We start from the raw sequence: 23,114 nt of genomic DNA, 5'->3' as shown, positions 1-23,114 counted from the left end.
TTTCCTGATCTCATGTTGTGTTTTGAACTCTGTTAGCAGTGGAGTAGAAATGTTTTCCTGAATAGGACCTGAAATTGGATTTGGAAATGGACAACAAGAAAGAGATGGATGGTTTATTATTAATTAGTCAGTGAACAACCTTTGACATTCCAACAAGAGAAAGACTGACGCACGGCTCCTTCTCCCTCTACTTTCTCCCAGGTTACTGAGACTTTCTATTGATTGTTTAACATGTTCAATACCATTAAATACGCACTAATTATGCTTGCAGATACATGATTTTAACCATCTCACCCTTCATCCTATCTCATCTTTTCTTCCAATCTCTTAATTAAGAGGTTCCAGTGGTCTATCATCAATAGAAATCGATCTCAAGGCTTCATGATTGCAGGGACTTTGTGAAGTTTCCTTTTATTGCGGCTTCAAATGAGGCACATTCATTAAAAGGCTCTTTTTTTGTTGCTGTTTTGTCACTGTTTCTTCGCCTAGAGCATATTGAAGAGATAAAGAGAGCCCATCCCTCTTTATTTATATATTTCTGGACAGCCTCCACAAACCCCCTCTGTCTCCCAGCCCTCAGGACATAAGTGAGTCAGTCCCCACACTCTCTCCCTCGACTGAAGCAACCTACCTTATTTCAACATCTTTTGTTCAACAGACAAGAGATTGAGGATTTGTGCGAGGAAAATGCTCTCCTTATGCTATAGTTTGTCATTTGAAAGTTTCAATAAAATTCACAAATCATGCATTTGAAGATATCCCCAGTCTCATTATTTTTCAGTTTAGCATTAATAGTTACTGTTTTCCCTTACACAACCATACACACACGGTTTCATATTCATTAATTTTTTCAGGCCTGAGTTACGTAAACATGACTCTTTTTGAAATGTACTTGAACCTTAACCATAACTGTTATTATGGAAGTGGAAAACATTTGAGTATTTTAGATCAGTTAGGTATTGTAACAGCATTTTATTCCATTATAGCTCTGTGTGTTGTGATGATTTCATTTCGGAGGACTAGTGAGTGAGTATATACAAATGTCTATATAAACAACAACGCAGGGCTGTGGTTTGACGCAGGAAGGGAGTTTTGCACCAACATGTTCAGTGTCAAACGTCACGACACGGACAGGTGGACAACAGACACGTCAACTAGTGTGAGTTTTCCACTGAATGCAGCAAACTTCTACTTGCTAAATAATTACTATTCATTAAAGCTGGCTGTCAGATTCCTCGACTCCCCCTCCTCCTTCCCTTCCTTCCCCAGATGTCCTTCAGCTATCGCAGCACCTGTCATTCTGTCAGCCCTCAGTCAGCCTATCGATTCACAGATCTTTACCGGAGCATAGAATGCTTGCATGCCAATTTCTCCACCTCTCTTTCCTCCCTGGCTGACCTTTATTTCTTTAAGAGGTTTTGACATGGATAAATATGCCACCCTGAACTTTATTTAATTTACATTTTGACCCAGATTTGGGGATCTCGACTGAACCAAGAAGTTGGCCAAGCCTTCTCATGACACCGCCAGCATGGACATCGATCGGTGTTGTTTTTCGTGATCCTCGTGCAACTTAATACCGTGAATATTAAGGGAAGAAAGGAATACACATGCAACTGTTTTTTATTCATTTAATAGAAGAACATTTATATCCTGTTAAAACATTGAGAAAAACAAATATGTCGATCAAACAATGACAATAAAGAGGGCGATTTATTTCAGAGCTGACCGTTTGGCATATCAGTTTGTGTTTGAAGCCTATTTACAGAAATACATAAAACCATGTCTGCTCATTGTATAGCTTTGATTTTACCTTTGGGTATGGTGTGTTCCTATTTGTTGACGGTGCCATGTTATGATTTCATGAACGTGGACATAGTCGACCACAGAGTATTTACATTCAGCACTTTGGTTCAAGACAGTTGTAAGCATCATGTAACTAGCTAAACTTGTGTATAGCTAATCTAATAAACATATAGAAGTTGAAGGCATTTAGGACGTGTGAATGATCACAGAGAGTGAGAGAGAGAGGGAGAAAAAGAAAGATGGAGAGAGAGCACTGTGACATAAACTGCAATGAAAAGGCCCTATTGACATGAAAGACCAGTTAAAACCTAACATCTGGGTGGCTTGATAAGTGCAGTTCTGGCAAACATGTCTCTTACTGTACAACAAACCGAGCCACATTGTACCCACACACTAACAAAAAATTAATGAACTAAAAGCTAAAGGATTTCTCTATACAAGGATGTTCAGTATTGATTCAATGAAGAGATGAAAAAGGCTAGCAGAGAATAATAATGAGAATGCATGCTGATACTGGTACAGTAGGCCTTTATTCAGGAGGTATTGAATGTTTTAATGTTTCCGCGTGATTATGTTTCTACGAATGAAATTCCCTCCCTACTGCACTCTCTTTTTGCTGTCTCAACAAGAATCTATTCTCCAGACACCCTGTCGCTTGTGTGTAATAGCATGTTCTGAAATCTCAAATCCTGCAGGTAATTGATGACCAGTTAAATGACCTACAGGTATACAGTCACAAAGTAACCCAACACACAGATCTCATTTTATTTCGCCAACTGTGCCACATTACTGCTGCTATCCTCTGACTTTCCAAACATCATAAATCACTTGGAGGTGGGGAAAAAGCAACCAAGCCCCTTTTCACCTCCTCTTTCTAGTGGGGAGGTTTGGAAAGTTTACACTGCGGTGTAATATACCCTGCTTGATTGATTGGGTGTCCTCCCCTGTCCTGGCGATTAGCAGAAGGGCAAGTGCCGATTTCCAGATGACGTTAAGATGAATAACTTTTATTTACCAACTGTGAGTGAAGAACTCCCACCTCATTAGTGGTCTCAGGTTTCCTTGGCTTCTCAGGTTTCAATGGCTACTCTTCTTATGCCCGCGTGAGTTTGATGAGATGCGACTTCGTTTAGTGTCAAGGCTAGCTGACAACCCAGGAAATTGGTTTCTTACCTAGCAAATGCTGCTCTCCATATATTAGGGACCATACTCTTATCAGGCAGAGGCTGAGGGTGTAATTGCAAATATGTGTACTCGTTTCATGGTGCCACCGTTTTGCACGGCGAGCAGAGACATTTAAATGTGATGTTCCATGTCAAGAGGTTCCTAGTTTACTCAGTTGTCAAATACAACACTGGATAACTCCAAGAAACACAGCATGTGTATTCCAGGAGAGGACTGTAGGTTCATATTCATGTTTTTATGTGATATGGAAAGACCTACTGTAATGGTTCACTATAAACAAGCCTTAACATAGAGTGTCATTTAAAAAAATAAGTATGACAAATAGCTAAAGGCTATAGTGTTAATGCCACGGTAAATTCAACGAAACATAGTCGTCCGACATGTAATATATCACAACAAAATAGGACAAAATGACAGCCAGGATTCTTCCTATGTGTTCCAAGTCAGATCTAATATATAATGTGTCAATGTTTCATAATAATGGTCAAAGTGTTACTTTAAATAATAAAAAATAATTGAAATTCATCAAAACCTTTGGGCAAGCTTCAACCACAATGTGTTTAGAATGCAAATATGGCGAGGCTTATTTCAAAACATTTAGTTCAAATGTTGTATTCTGATGTTTTCAAATGATAAACAACCACATGAAATTAACCATATGTGCTTTTCATCTGAACATTGACTCTGTATAAGGCATGATTTCATTTTGTTATAAACATTTTTTTTGGTCTTTGTTCTTATCTAAAAAGCAATGTGCACTTTTCACATCTAGATTCAGATGGAGCAATATTTACAGAGCTATCCACAGACCTTTTGTCAACATGTCAAAATAATTCATTTTGTTGTCAGCTCAAAAGATAACTCAACATTTAAGACATTTTGCAATTCAGTTTGCTGCAATACTCAACTTCTTTTGGTATGCTTATAATGCTGAATACAATTCGTCACTCATTTCTCAACTGAATGTTTAGCACAGATTCATATCTTATAGGATTTTAAACACCAGATAGAATGGAAAGGCAAGGATTAAAAAATGAAATACTCCAAGACTGCAATGCCTGGATGATTATCAAAGTTAAACCGCTAAGCATAAACAACCTTTTCAGTACATAATGTTTTACCTTTCAAATCAAGTCAATCTGTAGCCAAACAAAAAGGGGTTACAAAAAGGGAAATCCTATACCTTAAATCTCTTTGAAAACACATCAGTTTTATATAAAAAAAAAACATCTGAATGTGGCATAGTCTCACTGAGTCCTATGTCAACACGAGGGCCAGAACACTCAAAAGGCCCGACAATTAGAGACGTTGAGTCCAACTCCAGAATATGTACAGTACATGCTCTCAAAAAGCATGTGACGGAGAGAGATGTGGCTGACGTCTGAAGGGCAGCAACTCCGGCAGCTTACCATACTGTTTTGACATCCTCACGAATCCCAAGTGGATGCCAAGCTAGCTGCACAACTGGCCCAGCTCCAGCTCCGAGGAGTTGGGCAGCTTGGAGTTGAAAGTCTGGAGGGAGTCTCTGATGCGCACCACCTCGCTGGTGGACAGCTTGAGCCTGTGGCGCAATAGACATGAGAAGATGTCCAGGGGCTGGGGTGCGGGAGGGGCCAGGCGATTGATGCGGTCCCTCATCTCCAACAGCATGAGATAGGCTGCGTCCTGCGTGCCCTGGGTGTACGGGTAGTCCAGCTGCAGGATCAGGTCCTTGATTCCCTCCGGGTCGAAATGCAGGCTGTACCCAAACACCTTGAGGGTGTTGATCTTCATGTAGCCTAAGTTTGACGTGTTGTCCTCCAGGTCTAGCGGCTCGTAAAACAGAGTCTCGTTGGCGGCGGGGTCGTCCGTCAGGATGCGGCTCCGCAGGTAGATATGCACCGTCTCGAAGAAGGACTTCCACTTGTTGCCAAGCATCAGCGTCCAGTTGTAACACTGAACCGAACCGTCCAGTTTAGTTCTTTCCCAGTCGGGGAAGTCTTGCTGGTTGACGGGCATGAACCAGCTCTCAGAGTGACTGCCCCCGAAGGGGTTGACGTAGATGGCAGGCACGGGCTCTAGAGTGCTGTTCCTGGTGGAGCACACCTGGAAAGAGATTCCCATCAGCATGTGGATGAGGTTGGACTTGTTTTTGTTGCTCTTCAGGGTGAGGAGCATGCGTTTCCTCCATGCCGGGTTGAACCAGCTGCCCAGGCGCACGTCGTTGCTGATGTAGATGGCGTGCACCTCCATGTGGCTGTCCAGGCGGCTCAGCAGGTACTTGACCTCTGCGTCTGGCATGTCAAAGTCAAAGTTCAGGTAGTGGTCCAGAGAATTGGCGATGTTTGGCCGGCAGGAACCCATATGAAGGATGTTGCCCAGGTGGCAGGCCCCACACCGGGTGATGTTGTCTGGGGCACAGGAGGAGCAGAGAGTCCCCTCGCCCACCATGCAAGGCACCGTCCCTTGGCAGGCAGCATGGTCAGCTGGGCAAGTGCAGCTCTGTACCTCCTCTGTGAAGGTCCCCAGCACTCCATGCTCGTTACAGTAGAGAAGAGACTGGGCCAGGTTCAGCCAGAACCTTGGGGTCCTGGTAGAGACACAGACCAGAAAGCCAGGTTAAGTTGTGATATGTATATAACCAATATTGGTTTTGAAGTCACGCTCTAATTGCGTTATGATGACGTGTGCATGAAAACACAATGAAGAAAAGAAAAGCTTGACAGACAGTTTGAGACTTGCACAAGTAGCTTTGCCAGCGTTTATCCATCTTTGAGGAAAATAATTCACTATCCGTGACAATCTATTTTGTTTGACTAGCGCTACAGTATAAAAGATCGGAGAAGAGTGATGGAAAGTGCATGTAAGACATGGCTGGCAAAGATGTAAAAATTTTTATTGAACATAATCCCATTTAGTGACTGTCAAGTTGTAATTGATTGATAATTTAAAACATATCTGGCACTATATGAAGAATTAAAGAAATAACACGTGAAAAGCTTTTACGTGAAAAAGATTTACTAAGTGGGGGACCAACCTGAGACGCTTCTCGTCTCAGGTTGGTCCCCCAGGCGGCAGTGCATTTATCTCTTATGGGTCTGAAATGCTCAAGAAAACTCCCCAATATTAAACGACATGTATGGATACGTAGCCGGGTTGGCTCAGTTAAAGAGATTTTCCCCCAACTGCTTTTACACAGGAAATGACTCGACACCGCCTTTACATTTCAGTGTTTTCTCACCTCAGGCTTGAATAAATGAGGGATGGAGCTGCACATCAAACAAAGTGGAAGAAACCCCACAGTTGAATTGAGTTAAATAGCCTGTTGTGATTTGTTTCTAAGGACTTGAAAGATTGACTGACAGCCACAGGTAGAGGTTGTCAGGGAAATTAAAGTCCTTAGAGCGGGAGACCTTAACAACAATGTGTCACTCCATAAGAGCACTTGATTACAGCATGTCACCTTCAGAGTCCAAACCACAAAAAACCTTTCAATCAGGGAGACATTAAACACTGCCCTCTCTCTTTCTTTCTCTCCCCTCCCTCCCTCCCTCCCTCCCTCGCTCTATCACTCTCTCTCTCTCTCTCTCTCTCTCTCTCTCTCTCTCTCTCTCTCTCTCTCTCTCTCTCTCTCTCTCTCTCTCTCTCTCTCTCTCTCTCTCTCTCTCTCTCTCTCTCTCTCTCTCTCTCTCTCTCTCTCTTTCAAACTCCCCTCCCTCTCATACTCTTGCTTTCACACTCTTTCTCTCAATATTTGACACTTAATGGCTTTACTAATGGTTACAGTACCATACCATATTGTAAGTCACATCATATTACAATGTATATATATATATATATCTCGTGTCATACCTTTCTCGGGGGAGACTGATCCTCGGCTGTTTGGGACAGCGTTTGCTCAGGGTGAAGAGTTTCCGGACAATCTTCTGGGCTTTTCCGAGGATGAAACTGGTGCTGGCCTCCAACTGGCTGTGGCGCTTCTGCAGAGCAGAGTCTGCAGCCCAGAACTTGAAAATCATGGATGTGTTTAAAAAGTGCTCAGTAGGCAGTCTTTTCAGAAAGGCCTTGAATTCATCTGAGGAGAAAATGACGGAGAAGAAAAGATTGTATGAAACCTTTTTTATCCAATTTCTAGGAACTGTTGCACAATTTAAGGAAGAGAGCTGAGACATTTGATGTCTAGCAGTGCCTTCTTTTGCTTTACAATCCTGTGTCTGTATTCCCAACCACGACGGCCCATAAAACACTTCTGAATCGTGAACATAAAACAGTGAGAGGCTTTACCAGTACATCCCCCTTGTAATGGTGGAGATTTAGAAACACACAGTGGGCATCCGTTATCCCTGATACATAACTGCAATGAAGACATCCTGTCTTCCCAAAGCCCATCTGAGTGAGACCCACAGTGCATTTGTTATGGGGGGCAGTGCTGCTATTCCCCAGTGTAACTATTGGCTCAGAGACAGTGAGTAAATTTGTAGCACACCGACGGCTCAGGCCATTACAGTGTTCAATGATCCTGTCACTGCAGGCTCCACAAGCACACACCAAATTAGTTTGATAACATTAACTTTGGCACCAATGTGTTGGTTTAGCACATTCAACGGCTCAAGTGTTTTCATATGATGGCCGGTGAGGTGTCGGCTCCGCGGAAGCTTCCAGGTTTACATTACAGCAGTTCGGAGATGAGACAGGTATTATATGGATGGATGCCAGCAGCCAAACTCCACACACTGTACTGTGACTGGTAAAACCATTTGGCTGCTTGTCTAATTTGGTGGTCTTGCAGCTGTTGACAAGTTACTTTTGGCACGTAAACTGTGTCTGAGTTGCGTACAGCACAGTGTGTGAATTGGAACATTGCAAAACATCTGCAGTGTGCTTGTGCATTCCAACCTCTCTATCAGACATGCCTTGTCAAGGCAATTGAATAGAGGTACTCCCTTATACAAGCCCCATCTCTCACCTTGTGACCTATCACTGTTAAAACCCAGCCGGCATCGACAGCCTGTCAGGTTCCCTCACCCACATACATACATACATACAGTACCTCGGTGTAAGTCTGACCATTAACTGGGCTGATCAATGCTTTCTTACCTCCACTACAGACTCAGCACTCCCGGCTAGTGGACACATCATTAGGATTCACATCACGCCTGAAGAAATTTGTCTGTCTATTCCTATCCTTTTTTCCTGGCGTTTATGACTTCATGTTCAAATTTATGGACAATTTAGCTCTTTGAAAATGTGTCAGATAAAGGGATGAGGTTATTTTCCATAATGGACACGGTCCTTTCCTCATGCTCTGGCTGTGTTAGGGATTCATGAGACCATGAAGAGAGCGAGCGGCAAACTTATGGGGGCCTCAGAATATTCATTTAGCACAGCACCGAGTGATTTTGTGTCACAGAATTCTGTGTTCTTTCGTGGCAGCACAGGAAGTGTGATGGTAGGCCATTACTTAAGATGAGGGTGCCAGAATTTTACTTCTCAATCATGAACAGATGCGTTTTCAGTGTCATGCTTTGGAAAGACAGCGTACTGTATTTTTAGTAGATTATTTTTCCTTTGAGGTGCTGCTTCCATCGCATTGTGGACCTGCCTATTCAAAAATCCCAATGGATTGTCATATCATCACATCCTTTCTGTGGTTGAGTAAATTGTCTAGCCATCTTTCCATCTAGGATTTCTGGTCTAATTCCTTTTCCCTTCCACAGGTTCATAATGTCATGGTGAGACAGATCAAGCGGAAGACACTGTGAGATGATGAAGCTTTCAACTAAGTCATCCATGTTCAGGACTTCAAATGTTTGTTTGTGGCACATTGAAGGTAACATCTGAAAAATCTCTATCTTACATCATAGGGAGGGTATGATAGTTTGGGGCATTTCTGGTGCGCTTCTTCTGTTCCAGATCTTTCAGAGAGAGGCTCGAACATGGAAATCTGTCATATGAATGAAAAACTCTAAAGTGGAATGTGCTCACCTGAAGAGGGGTTAGGATGTAGGAGGAGAAGAAGCAGGTGGAGAATGAGGAGAAGGGAACATTGGAGTTAGAACAGAAGGAAAAGGAGGATGAGTTGGAGGTGGAGAAGGAGGTTGAATGTTTGCCAAATGAGTCAGACGGACTTCAGTCTGATCTTGATTTTAAAAAATACCAGAGAGATGTAACTTTCTTCATGAATTTTAATGTGAACACAATGCTGAACAATGCAATCAACTGCTCTCTCCTCTCTGGCAGCTGATGTGGCTATACCACCATGAAACTGGACATTATTTGGGTAAACTCCGGTGCTCTACTGATTCATAATGTTCTGCTGGCCTTCCTATGCACATTGTGTGTCACTTTCAATAAAAGTATCTGCTAAATAAATACATTTTCATTGACTTCTACTGCATTTGCACTATTTGTATGTTGCTTTGGATAAAACCATCAAATGAATAAAAGATACATTTAAACAACTCATAAAACCTCTTGCAATGCGGCTGCAGCCCTTTAGAAATGGCAGGCCTTCTCTACGCTACTTTACATTTCAGTGACCACAATGGGGACAACACATTTAGATCAGTGTCAGGCCCAATCCAGATACGGCGTGTTGGTTTGCTCAAAAAGAGCAGTCTTACATTTCAAAGACGAATTCAAATCACTACTCTGGTAAACACAGACTTTCTGATGGCAGTAGTTTAGGATATGTAACTCTAATTACATGAGTGTCTCAATAGACTTCTGATAAACCTAATCCTCTCAACACTCTCCTCAATTTCCCAGACAATATTAGTCATTTAGAAATCCCTTTCAAAGCAAGATCAAACATACACACCTGCTGTTACATTTGTAAGTCGTGACACTATAAACAAATGTAAATGTCTATTTTTGTCCGAAAACCATTAATCAAAAACAAGAACCAAACTAACTCCTTTCTGAACATTACTATTAAGATCAAATCCTTGTTTGCTACAGGTATTGCATACAGATTATACTTTATTCCTCTGCATTGTGCTGTTAGAATACTGTATAGAATGAAGAATGACCCTCATTTCCAGTCAGCGCCTGTAAACCCCAGACAACAAATATGTTCACCTTTTTCACACACGCTTGGGAAAGCAAAGCTATCAGGTTCCTGCTTATTGCACTCTAGTGGGTGATTTTAGCATGAAAACCCCCCCATCTCTACAGCGGTCTAAGCCTCTACTAACTCGTAAAAGAAGATCAATCTGAACTACTACAACAATTCCTTCCATTTCAAGGCTGGTCTTGAACATAAAACCCGACACACACTCTACCTCTGGTTCTACGAGCTTTGGGTGTTTCAGTATTCAAAGCCAACATGAAGAGCCAGATAGGTATTCACAACCTTGAGGCGGCATCATAATTTTATTTTGAGAAGACACGAGATGCTTGTGGTAGGCTTTGATCAAGGACAGCTATATTTACACAAGGCTTAGAGGAGTCTTTTCTCCTTTTTATTCTCGTATGCATTTTTATGGTGCATGATAGGAATATGTACTGTTGTACATTCATCATCATACGCACATCCTTCTGACAACAATTCACCATCAAATACATTTAGATCACAAATTGCTTTCATGTCATTTATTTCTCTGTCCTTTGTACTGTGAAGCACTTGGTGCATTTCATCACTTTATTGTAAAGTACTTTGAGATTAATTTCTTGTATTAAAAGGAATGTTTAAATAAGGTTTATTATTATTTTTTACTACTTTTGTCTCTGCACATTCATGTATTCATATTTTTCTGTTTATAACATTCTATGTTTCGTTCTGTTATAAAGAAAATCTTTGTTTTACACTCATCAAATCATGTCAAGGGCCAGATCAGGCTACAGCTACACTGAGGTGAACTGTAGCTGCTTTGTGGAGTCCAACATGTTTAACATGAAGCTGTTTAAAGATAAACATGTTCTTCCCAGTACTGTGGAGAGATTCAATCCTTCTAAGACCTGCAGCTAATTTCAAAAGACTTGCCCAGAGAAGAATGATCCACATTTGGGCTGATGCACTGAGTGAAATTCTGCTTGACAACGTGTCATTCCGTAGCTTTAGATATACTGTAGCTGTCAGTTTATGAGATGCGGTAGGTGGCACTCAAAACCTTGATGAATATAGTGTGAACCAAAGGTTAAAACTGCCAAGCTTCACTTCTACAACAGTATAATTTATTTATATAATTAACTATCCTTTTCCATTTATTTTGTTAGCGTCTGAGTTTGCAGAATGCGTCTGGAGGCAGTGTATGGTGATTTGTTGCGGTTTTCTTAATTAGCCTTTTAACATTTTACTGGTATATTTTAATAAGCAGAGTAATGATTTGAATAACGATACACAAAGAAGATGATCTGCAATCTGCTGGTGTCAGAGGTCTGTTACATCAGAACATATCTTGCTGTCATTTTTCAATGAATATTATTTTTTTGTCAGGTGAGGAGGCAACCTTTGGTAATCTTGGCATAAGTGTTTCATATGAGAAGGAAGAATCAGCACAATTCACCATTATGCTCTAATGCGAGAGGAGGGCCAGGTAACAATTTATTAGCATGTGTAGCCTCTGTCATTATGAGGCCCCATATTGGACTTTGATGGCTCAGGCTAATAAGACACATTAACCTTGAACATTTCCAAGGTTGTGAATACGGAAGACCCCAGATGGCCTACATGATGACAGATGTTTTTTTTTACAATGTCTCCCTTCACTGCTAACCATGTTATTGCATTGTTAAAACATAGTTCCATCTGACACTTGCACTCACGGCCTGCATGAAATCAGAAGACAAGATAGCTTGCGCAGCAGACATGTTTGGATGTCTGACAAAAAATCGTGTATAAATGTTTCATCGTGTGCTGCCAGTTCCCTCAATGTTTAATGTGCCAACCTTTCCCTCCATATGGAGGCTTTAACAGCACCTGTGGCCATCTATTCCCTATATTCCCTTTATGCATCTGGGAATATGTGCATGCGTGTTTGTGTGTGTGTGTGTGCATGTGTGTTTGTGTGTGTATGCATGTGTGTTTGTGTGTGTGTGTGTGCGTGTGTGTTTGTGTGTGTGTGTGTGTGTGCATGTGTGTTTGTGTGTGTGTGTATGCATGTGTGTTTGTGTGTGTGTGTGTGTGTGTGTGCATGTGTGTTTGTGTGTGTGTGTGCATGTGTGTTTGTGTGTGTGTGCACCTGGGTTTTGTTTTATCCTGCAGAGTATTAATCTTGAGATACTTTACAAGCTGGTTTTCCTGTGCTTTTAAATTCCTCTGCTTTGAAGGCAACTGACCCTCCTCCTGACCCAGCTTATCTCCTGGTTTTTATTAAGTCCTACCTGGGGTTTTGATGAATGCTTTTTATTTTTAAAGTGCCGCTTCCCACCATGTTCCCCCTCTCAGAATTGAAATCCTTTACCTAAACTAGACATCAATATAACATAATAGGCTGATTTAAAAGCTTTTGAAATGAACAAAGATCTGGGTTCAGTTATTGGCCAAATACATGCATATATCAAACCCATATCTTCTCTGTGATTTCTACCATCAGACCGAGAAAACATAATTGGATGTGCATTTGAGTTCAGTATAGCAAAACTAACTCATTGTGAGATAATGGGTCCAAGATCCTCCACGAAATTCACCCACCTTCTAACGTTCTTCCCCACACCTTTCTTACCCCCTGAAAAGAGACGAAGGCTCCGTCCCAACTACCTTTGCTTGACTCGTACAGAACTTCACTACTGATCCTCAATCTCCACTCTTTCTTCACACTGAAAGGGGAGCAGTGTTGGGTGACCCTGGGAGTCAGGTGGCTGAGCGGTTAGGGATGCGGGCTAGTAATCAGAAGGTTGCCAGTTCAATTCCCGGCTGTGCCAAATGAAGTTGTGTCCTTGGGCAAGGCACTTCACCCTACTTGCCTCGGGGGGAATGTCCCTGTACTTACTGTAAGTCGCTCTGGATAAGAGCGTCTGCTAAATGACTAAATGTAAATGTAAACTCATATGATCCATCTATGTTTTGCGAATGCTAATTATAGCCATCATATATCGATAAATGGTATTTTTGTTTGTTCAGCGCAGGAACATGAGAGTACCGCAGGGGATATGCTCTCTGGCAATGTTGCAGCAATTATAGGTAAAACTTCACTGAGAGCTTGTCGAAAGCTATACATCTTCGCTCTTATGGTTGGTAAGCAGAGAGAGAGAGGGTTTGTCTCCAAGCAGAAGCAAATGTTTGTAGCCTCTAGCAATGTAAGGCTAAGGTGCTGTATTAGTGCTTCTCTCTACTGAAGAGAAAGGCTCACTGGCTCAGGAGTGCTCTGTCTTGGCAACGCTCGCAATCATCACTAAGGAGCAAAACTTTCGTAAGTGGTGCACACACTGACTTTTTCTCCACTTAACCTTTAAACATAGGAAATAATTAAAAGCTCAATGTCGTTAACAGGGTAGCCTATTGTGAATTTATGAATACCAAATTTTATTCCAATTAAACTCTACCAATGAGCTGTCAGGAGTTAACTTGAATAATGAGCAACTATAAATATCTCTCACTTTTCTATGAAGAGCACGATACGAAGGGCGCTCCCAATGGTTCCTTGCCGTCCCTGTGATCTCTCAGCATTCTCAATCCCATGATGTAAGAGATGGACACAGGCAGGCAGGCAGTTCTCTCATTATCAGTCAGGTAATTACCTGGTTAATGAAGGTTTAATTAGGTCATTATCACTCAATAAGGTCTCAGATGAAATTACTCCTTTGCCGAGAATACCGGTGAAATAACTGCTTCAACCATGTCAAACTAAAATAATAGGTAGATGTTTCTCATTTCTTGATTTGCAATTTGGGGTGTGCGGGTGCACCGGTGTGCATGTCACAACAGGTCTGATTGGATTTCAGCCTCAGTCTGCATCAGATGAACTTTAGCATGCCCTCAAACCAGACCTGTAGTGGTTGAAAGTCATTAATGAGCGCCTCATTATCTGTCCGTAGCTGTGACCGGTCCACCTTGACATTCGATGGGCTGCAACTGACTATCTGAGTCTCTGAGTCGCTTTATAATGAAGCCATTGGAGACCAGCCCCAGCATCAAGAACAAGACAAAGCAGCTACGGCCATATGTCTTACAACCGCACAACACACTGTTGTTTTCACCAGAGATTTCTCACTTATCGGCTGCAGACCTTTCCTTATTTTAAGGGTGATTTAGTGACCAGGGACGATAAAGAAAGCAAACAATTACCTCCACATTATCTATATTACAGATGGCAATTAGACTGACATAAGGTTTGACATGACCTCAGCAGTATTACTGATGAAAGTTAAAGCAATATCTGAAATGGGATGAAGGAATCTCTTTATTTGAAATGATGTTCATAGTATTACTCTGGGATTCATGGGATTATACAATCCCAAGGACAGGTCCCTTTCATTTCTAAAGAGAAATTGCTGGAGATTTGTAAACTCTGCTTCATAACTCCCAATGCTTGAGGGGAGGCTTAGCTAATACCATCTCCATGGCTACATTCTTTAAAGTGGCCGTTCCACCGAAAACCCTTGCACTCCAGGAAGTTTAACGCCAAGATCAGAGGGGATCCATTACATGAGAAACTCTTCACAGATAACACACAGTAATAGACCTCCGCCTCCTTTTTCAGTCGTGGCATAAAAACACAGGAGTGGAATACACGGTCTTTTTATAGACCGATCTTGTATGGAGGCGCTCTGCTCCGCTCCACTGTTCTCTGCTGTACCGCGCTCTGTGGGGGGATCGTGGAGAGAAACACTGCCTGGGCTGAAGGATCTTCTGGCCACGACAGATTACCCCATGTGGGTTTGGTGCATCCTCTTCTCAACAGGCACACAGAGGGAACAATGAAGAAAACGGATCTTCCATTGTTTTCTCCATTTGTCAGCAGAGGAGGAGGCCACGGCAGAGCTATTTATAGTCGCCTATGTGGTGAGCAGTCAAATCGAACACCAGGGATGTTTTCTTTCTTTCTTTTTCCTCTTCACTTCTGAAAAGGCTCCTTTTCATTTAGACAACAATAACAACAACACCTCCTCCTCCACACGTATCTGTGCCGCTTCGCCTGAGCTTGTGGTCATGTTTTGGGCATCATTATCCACGCCGGAAATAGAGAGCACGCGGGGGAGTTAGTCTATATCTCAAGGTTTTGGTGTCTTGTTTTGATAAAGAAGTTTGATACTTCAAAGTTTCAAATGGTACTGGAAAGAGAATGTGTGCGTGGGAGGGAAAGAGTGTTTGTATGCGAGAGATGGAGGAAATGATAATTAACGGAAAGTGAGAGAAAGATGAGACAAAGTTAGAGCTGGATTTCCAACTGGTCTTATACACATACATTTGGAGCCCAGTTGGGATGTTGAACAATCTTGACAAGGCAGTCACTGGTCCCTGGTGGTGTGTTGACCCAGGCCAAGGTGGCTCTGTTGCTTAGTGGCCTCCCAGGAGACCACATGCCATATCGTTGAGGGCTGTATGTTGACCCTTGAGGATAAGAATCTCCACAAGGGTCACTGCTTACAAGCAGGGTTTGGATTGTGGGGGGGTTTGACCCCCCTAATTAAAACTTGGACCCCCCCAAAAGAGGTAAAAACAACAGGTCGGGGGGGTCGATACATTTATATATCGTTCTTACCTGTAATCGTAAATACTACTACTTTATGCCCTGGAGAAGAAAATCGACCCTCCCGATTGTCATTGTATATTTCGCACTCTGTTTACAAGGACATCCACCCCAGCGTCCCAGCTTCAGCAACACAGTCTGACAGGGCTTCAAAGACCACTTCTTTTGAGACTCAAGCGTTTGACCCGCGTGACTTAGTCCTTGTTTGTTCCTGCTGGTTGTTCTCCAAGCCCTGGTGGCGCAGACTAGTTGTTTGGTTTTCCTGACTTGATAAAGTTTGTGGAGTTTCACATTTTCCTCTTTTTATTCCAACCGCAGTGCTGCTGCTTCAATGGCTGGGGTGTGATCATATGAGTGAACTTGCTACCTCAGGCATTCAAATGTGAAGTCTGCACAGAATACTTAATCACAGAGATAGAAGCATCCCTAAAGCCAGTCCTTTCTATAAGGCTGTGGTGGATTCAGCTCATGTTGTCAGTGTGCACCAAGAGGATGTTCTTACACAATACAATAGATGGCAGATTCTCCAAGGATGGTTTCTTTAGGTTCCTTGAGATGGATTTTTTGGGGGAGGATTACAATAACATACATGTCAAGGTTCTCATCATACGGGTAATTAATACCTGATCACCATTCTGAGAGATTTTCATGGTAATGGTCAGTATACTGGACATACATTTCTATAAACGAAAAAACAGACTAATAGAAACATATTAGGAGGAGAATCGAATGTATCTTGAATCACTTTAAATAGATGTGAAGGGTTACTTCCACATACACATGAAGGCTTCGTGCAAACTTTGTACTTAATACTGACTGGGCTTGGTTGGTTTCTGTATCCTTTGTGTCCTTTACCACATGCTGTGAGATTGCTTTACATCTCATCATTTCTCTGCATCAACACCACTTCACAATAGAGCTGAATTGTAATATTGCCACTGTGTATTTGACGCAAGCAAATAGGAAATATTTTGCCCATATTTACCGTGCATATAAATAATTTAGCTTTGTGCTCTGCACTGGCTGCCTGTCAAGCATGACTGAGCTACTATGCATGTGGAGTTCTTGGTTAGGGATATATGCAGTCTGTGAGGAGGTTTACATAGAGAATGCTCCATGTGCACTACAATTGAATCCCCTCTTTGAGAAAAAGTAGAACATGCTGCATGATTTAATATAATTTTGCCAGTTCTATCCAAAAGATACATCAATAACATTGGGCTCTAATCTGGATTTTGAAATAGTTTGTTCTCAGATATGGACAAGAGATGGCACATTAAAACAGCAAGCCCAAAAGATGCGAAAAATGTGGAGACCATCAAGATAGACTTCTTTTAGGTGATATGGAGGTGTTTTTGTTTGCGGGCCGGGCAGGATGAATAAAATGCTGAATGTAATCCGTCTGAATAGATATGAGAAAAAGGAGATGGAGAGAGAGAGAGAAAGAGGTGTGTGTGTGTGTGAGAGAGATAGAGAGTGAGAGAAGGAAATAAGAACTCAAAGGTTAGGAAGTGGTGCCAGCTATTGAACCAAAGAAATCCATTTTTGGAAAAAGCCCTTTGTGTTTTGAACAAATCTGTCACATTCAGGGTGTGCAGGTGCCACATCTAAGTGCTGCTAGCTTTATTGGGGGAGTAAAAGAAGGCAAGGGCGAGGCATCAGTGGAATTCAAACTGGCAGGCAATGATAGTTGTGGTAGGTGGATATCTTTGCCAGGACTATTAGTAAATGGTACCATGTATCAAACAAACTCGTGTTTATTGAGGATAATTACCATAATGGAATCATTGGGACAATTAAATAATTTGAGCTGTGGAAAGGACAAGGATAAAGTAAACACAATGCCGCAAAGAAAATACTTGACTGCTACGCGGTTGAATTTATTTACATCTGGTTGAATTTTTGCCTCTGCTCATGATCCCAGTAATGTTAATATTTCTATTTTGCTTAACCCATTTAAAAGCAAATTCAAAAAAAGGGCAATATGAAACATTTCCATTTAATTTGATGCGGCTCATATTGAGGCCAGATTTATGCATCTTCGTGCTTAACCACTATGAGGTTAGCACCGGAGAGCCTGTCTCAAAAACGAGGCTCACTTTCTGGGTGATACATGTGGAGAATGAGCAAATGGTGTCACTAATGAGGCCTGCTATGCATGAAACATGAGGCGGGGCCTTTCATTGATTCAATTCCCCTTTCCTGGGGAGGACCGAGGCCTCCCTTCGGTCCGAGCATCAACCCTAGCCCCGGCTCCGGATAACCCACGCCTGGCAGAGCATCTCTCGGCACAAAAAACTGTTTGATGCTACTGTACATTGCTGCATCAACACTGACACACTTGCCACGGCAATTCTCCCGAGGTACCATGAACTTACAGTTTAATGTAGGGTTTAAGCAAGGCGCTGCGCGATGCAAAATAATCGAACTTTTCGTAGCGCTTGAGAACGGTTAAGAAAGCTCAAATCACCCGACAAATCAGAGAAATAGTTTCATTATTGGTATAAATAAGAAACCTGCTAGGCTAGTCTCCAGTGATGCACTGTAGCAATCCTGCTCAGGAGCTCGAGCACTTCACCTGCTGAGAGCAGATATGCATTTTGATGAGCCAAGTGCTACAGTTAAAGGGATTTGGGCTGCTTTCATTAAAGCCCTATCATGGGACAGGAGAGGGTCTGGAGACGGAGCTGGGGTTTATCTTTTTGATTGGATCATTCCTTGGCTCAGGGACTACTTTTGGGGTTGAGGGGGCATGTGAGTTGCCAACGTGTCCACATACACACTCGAAAACCTGCACACACACACACACACGCAGGCACATGCGTGAGCATCCCTGATGCACACATACACACACGCAAGCATGCAAAAGGGTGAGCTTCCTTCATCACTACATTTCTACAGAAGTGAAGCTGGATGCTCAGCCTTGCGGACACAGGAAGCTGAACACTGGGCCTAGAAATCTTCTCGTTCTGCTCCCTACTGTTCTGTTCCTCCTGGTAAACCATGAGCCGCAAAACACAAATGCTGTAGCCCTATTTTAAAGGCTTTGATCACTCTCTCTGTGATGCGTTTTAAAACATTCTGTCAGGATAAAAGTGTGTGTGGTGCGGCTAGGAAATTAGTGGGCATGTCTGTATGCTTGCGTGTGCGTGAGTGCTTCCGTTTTGCGAGGTAGAAAATGTGTATTTGAGAGAGAACGTTTGTGCGTGTGTGTGTGTGTGTATGCTAGTGTGTGCATGTGTGTATTTGTGTTCTCCTTTAATAGTTATTTTTAGTGCATTGCCTAAACACTCAAATGTCTAAAGAAGTTAAAGGGCTGTGTGTGCTCATTGTTATGACAAATTGCTCAAGTTAGGGCTTCAAAGTAGAACGACAAAGTCAGCAAGAGAATAAAGTGTTGCAATTATGAGGAACTTACTCCTCTTTTTCAACTACCTGTCAAAATGCAACCTCTTAGTAAAGATTTAATGCCTAGCAGCATGACTGCGGAATTGCCAACTCAGGTGTATACAGTCAGTGAAAATGCATAAGCATGTCAGTATACCTTTAAAATTTAAGTCAGCATGGTGTTCCTTAAGGTTAGTCTATTGATTTAGCATTCATCTGTTAAGAGGTCCTTCTTGTTTCCTATGCCAGCCATGAGAGCCACCAGCTGTCTCTAATGGCGAAACCCAGCCCACACCCACACTCACAGAAGATGTTGTGTTGATTTAGTAAAAGCGCCTCCAGTCCAAATGGGAAAACTTGTGTGTGCATCATTGAGGTCTGATACATGGCCCACCTGTGTGTGTGTGTCCCCCCCCCACAGCAGAAAGAGATAAATCGAGAGAGACAGAGAAAGAGATTCCAGAGAGCTTGATTTAGACACCCACCTGATTCCATAAAGTCATAGTTGAAGGTGTTCCATGCCTCCTTGATCTTCCGCAGGTTGTCCTCATTGACCTTGATGTCGGCAAAGGGACAGTTGCAGTCTGGGAACTTGGCTGAACAGTGACACCAGCAGTCGTTGTTGCGACACAGGAGCTCCCCCTCAGAGTTGCAGGCCACGTAGCTGAGCGCAGCCTCCACAAAACGGTTACGCAAGAACTCTGGTAGGACATCCTGTAAACCTAAAAAATGAAATGTATTATAGCATTATTGATTCCTACACAGGGAGGGACAGAGAGAGAAAGAGAGAGAGAAAGAGAGAGAGAGCGAGACAGAGAGAGAGAGAGAGAGAGAGAGAGAGAGAGAGAGAGAGAGAGAGAGAGAGAGAGAGAGAGAGAGAGAGAGAGAGAGAGAGAGAGAGAGAGAGAGAGAGAGAGAGAGAGAAGAGAATCAGGCAGAACATTTATGTTACAACATGAGGTTGTTTGGAAGTGAAGGATCACGAAAGCCGTGACAAAAAAGCTTCCTCCTTCACACTTCTTCCTTGGACAATTTTTTGGAGCAAGTCGATCCATGTGCTCCATGATGAATAGTTATGTGTGTTCCCTGGTATTTACTCTTCCTTGAGTTGAGAACCAACATAATTAGCCAGAGGTTTCCTTCGTACGTCGCGGCTCACTGCTGTCAGGCTCTTTGAGCCAATGAGCAAACTGGCATGGATGACTTTAACTGGGGAGACAGCTAAATCGCAGCTTTCTCACTCCATCCACAACCCCTCCATCTTTAGTTCTTTTGAGAGAGAGTGCAAACGTTTTTTGACAGTATCTCAAGCCTCAGCTCGACAAATAATAATATATATAAAATTAAGACTATTTTTTTCTCTCCAAGGTTGATGATGCTTTGCAGTCGCTATGAAAAAAGGGTGAGTGTCAATACGTCCCCCATGCTGTCGCAGAACTCTCAGTAGTTACAGGGATCCGTCAACGGGGGGGGGGGCGGCCGGGCCGGACAGGCCAGCTTCCTTCAAGGGACGATGGCATTAAGTGGGCTGACAATTCAAATGTCAAACCTGAGAAAGTGGTGGAAAATTGTCACAAGCCACATTCATAATTAGCGACGGCGGAAGGGAGGATAAGCTCAAGGCACACTCCTCTTCTCACTCTCAATTTGTGTGGTTTTTCACCTTGACTTTGACACCTTGACATTTCTGTCGTGGCCCCTTTAAAGCAAATTAGTGTTGTGAAAAAAACCTGGTCTGCCAGAAACCCACAGCTGTTTTTTTAAAGAATCAGAAGAAGAAAAAAGCATCACTTTCTTTTAGACTATTATTAACCTTTGATGTCATCTATGTCTCTAAAAGGACCTGGGCCTTTTGTTGCAATTTTCCAATTTGTGTATGAGTGCTGCTGTAATGTCTATTTATTTCACAAAACGATAGCCTTCTGTAGCTCGATTTCAACTAAACATGCTCTTAAAAAAAAAGAAAAAGAAAAAGTAATCCTTCTACATTGACAACTTACCTTGGTTTTGCAATCAAAGGTGAGTTCACATGAACTAGCTTGTGAGATACAAGGAACATTAATTTATAATTGTTGGTGTGTATTATGAACAAAATTGTGATTGTAAAAACAAGTCATACTTTTATCCCTTAAACAAAATAACTGTTTGTGTACTATTGTACTATGTACAATTTAAGCATCTGCTAAATGAACAAATGTTTACAGTTTTGTACTTGGTCCTGTCCCTTCATGGCTGCAGTAGAGCTGTGTTGTTCATGGGAATGTGATGCTGTGTGACGCAACCATGCGGTTCCTCCTAGGATTATGTTCGAGCCTGAGTTTGCATACGCCTCAGTCCAAACCCCCCCACCCCCTCTCTGCCCACTCCCCTCCCCACCCCCTCTCTGCCCACTCCCACCCCCTCTCTGCCCACTCCCCTCCCACCCCCTCTCTGCCCAGTCCCCCCCCCACCCCCTCTCTGCCCACTCCCCTCCCACCCCCTCTCTGCCCAGTCCCCCCCCCACCCCCTCTCTGCCCACTCCCCTCCCACCCCCTCTCTGCCCAGTCCCCTCCCCACCCCCTCTCTGCCCAGTCCCCCCCCCACCCCCTCTCTGCCCACTCCCCTCCCCCACCCCCTCTCTGCCCACTCCCCTCCCCACCCCCTCTCTGCCACTCCCCTCCCCACCCCCTCTCTGCCCACTCCCCTCCCCAACCCCTCTCTGCCACTCCCCTTCCCCACCCCATCTCTGCCCACTCCCCCCCACCCCCTCTCTGCCCACTCCCCCCCCACCCCCTCTCTGCCACTCCCCCCCCCACCCCCTCTCTGCCCACTCCCTTCCCCACCCCCTCTCTGCCCACTCCCCTCCCACCCCCTCTCTGCCCAGTCCCCTTCCCCACCCCCTCTCTGCCCAGTCCCCTTCCCCACCCCCTCTCTGCCCACTCCCCTCCCCACCCCCTCTCTGCCCACTCCCCTAACCACCCCCTCTCTGCCCAGTCCCCCTCCCCACCCCCTCTCTGCCCAGTCCCCTTCCCCACCCCCTCTCTGCCCACTCCCTTCCCCACCACCTCTCTGCCCACTCCCCTCCCCACCCCCTCTCTGCCCAGTCCCCTTCCCCACCCCCTCTGTGCCCACTCCCTTCCCCACCCCCTCTCTGCCACTCCCCTCCCCACCCCCTCTCTGCCCACTCCCCCCCCACCCCCTCTCTGCCCACTCCCTTCCCCACCCCCTCTCTGCCCACTCCCTTCCCCACCCCCTCTCTGCCCACTCCCCTCCCCACCCCCTCTCTGCCCACTCCCCTCCCACCCCCTCTCTGCCCACTCCCCACCCCCTCTCTGCCCACTCCCCCCCCCACCCCCTCTCTGCCCACTCCCCTCCCCACCCCCTCTCTGCCACTCCCCTCCCACCCCCTCTCTGCCCAGTCCCCTCCCCCACCCCCTCTCTGCCCACTCCCCCCCCACCGCCTCTCTGCCCACTCCCCTCCCCACCCCCTCTCTGCCCACTCCCCTCCCCACCCCCTCTCTGCCACTCCCCCCCACCCCCTCTCTGCCCACTCCCTTCCCCACCCCCTCTCTGCCCACTCCCCCCCCACCCCCTCTCTGCCCACTCCCCCCCACCCCCTCTCTGCCCAGTCCCCTTCCCCACCCCCTCTCTGCCCACTCCCCCCCCCACCCCCTCTCTGCCCACTCCCTTCCCCACCCCCTCTCTGCCCACTCCCCTCCCACCCCCTCTCTGCCCAGTCCCCTTCCCCACCCCCTCTCTGCCCAGTCCCCTTCCCCACCCCCTCTCTGCCCACTCCCCTCCCCACCCCCTCTCTGCCCACTCCCCCCCCCACCCCCTCTCTGCCACTCCCCCCCCCACCCCCTCTCTGCCCAGTCCCCTTCCCCACCCCCTCTCTGCCCACTCCCTTCCCCACCCCCTCTCTGCCCACTCCCCCCCACCCCCTCTCTGCCCACTCCACTCCCCACCCCCTCTCTGCCCAGTCCCCTTCCCCACCCCCTCTCTGCCCACTCCCCCCCACCCCCTCTCTGCCCACTCCCCTCCCCACCCCCTCTCTGCCCACTCCCCTCCCCACCCCCTCTCTGCCACTCCCCCCCCCACCCCCTCTCTGCCCAGTCCCCTTCCCCACCCCCTCTCTGCCCACTCCCT

At 44.7% G+C, this 23,114-nt stretch overlaps 1 protein-coding gene across 2 annotated transcripts in view; it reads right to left on the bottom strand.

The window, feature by feature from the left end:
* Positions 1 to 1,617: 1,617 nt before the first annotated feature.
* brinp2 (bone morphogenetic protein/retinoic acid inducible neural-specific 2) overlaps positions 1,618 to 23,114 on the bottom strand; it is a 53,516-nt gene continuing 32,019 nt past the window's right edge. For both annotated transcript variants that reach the window (XM_062481863.1, XM_062481865.1), the window contains exons 6-8: positions 19,475 to 19,711; positions 6,823 to 7,045; positions 1,618 to 5,560 (exon numbers count right to left, since the gene is read on the bottom strand). In XM_062481863.1, the coding sequence (XP_062337847.1) occupies positions 4,444 to 5,560; positions 6,823 to 7,045; positions 19,475 to 19,711 (1,577 nt within the window). In that variant the 3' untranslated portion in view covers positions 1,618 to 4,443. The remainder of the gene's footprint in view (positions 5,561 to 6,822; positions 7,046 to 19,474; positions 19,712 to 23,114) is intronic.

Source organism: Osmerus eperlanus, chromosome 16 (genome assembly GCF_963692335.1).
Source record: "Osmerus eperlanus chromosome 16, fOsmEpe2.1, whole genome shotgun sequence".
Classification (NCBI taxonomy): domain Eukaryota; kingdom Metazoa; phylum Chordata; class Actinopteri; order Osmeriformes; family Osmeridae; genus Osmerus; species Osmerus eperlanus.
The sequence above is the reverse complement of the archived record's forward strand: the minus strand, read 5'-3'. Positions and strand labels throughout refer to the sequence as shown.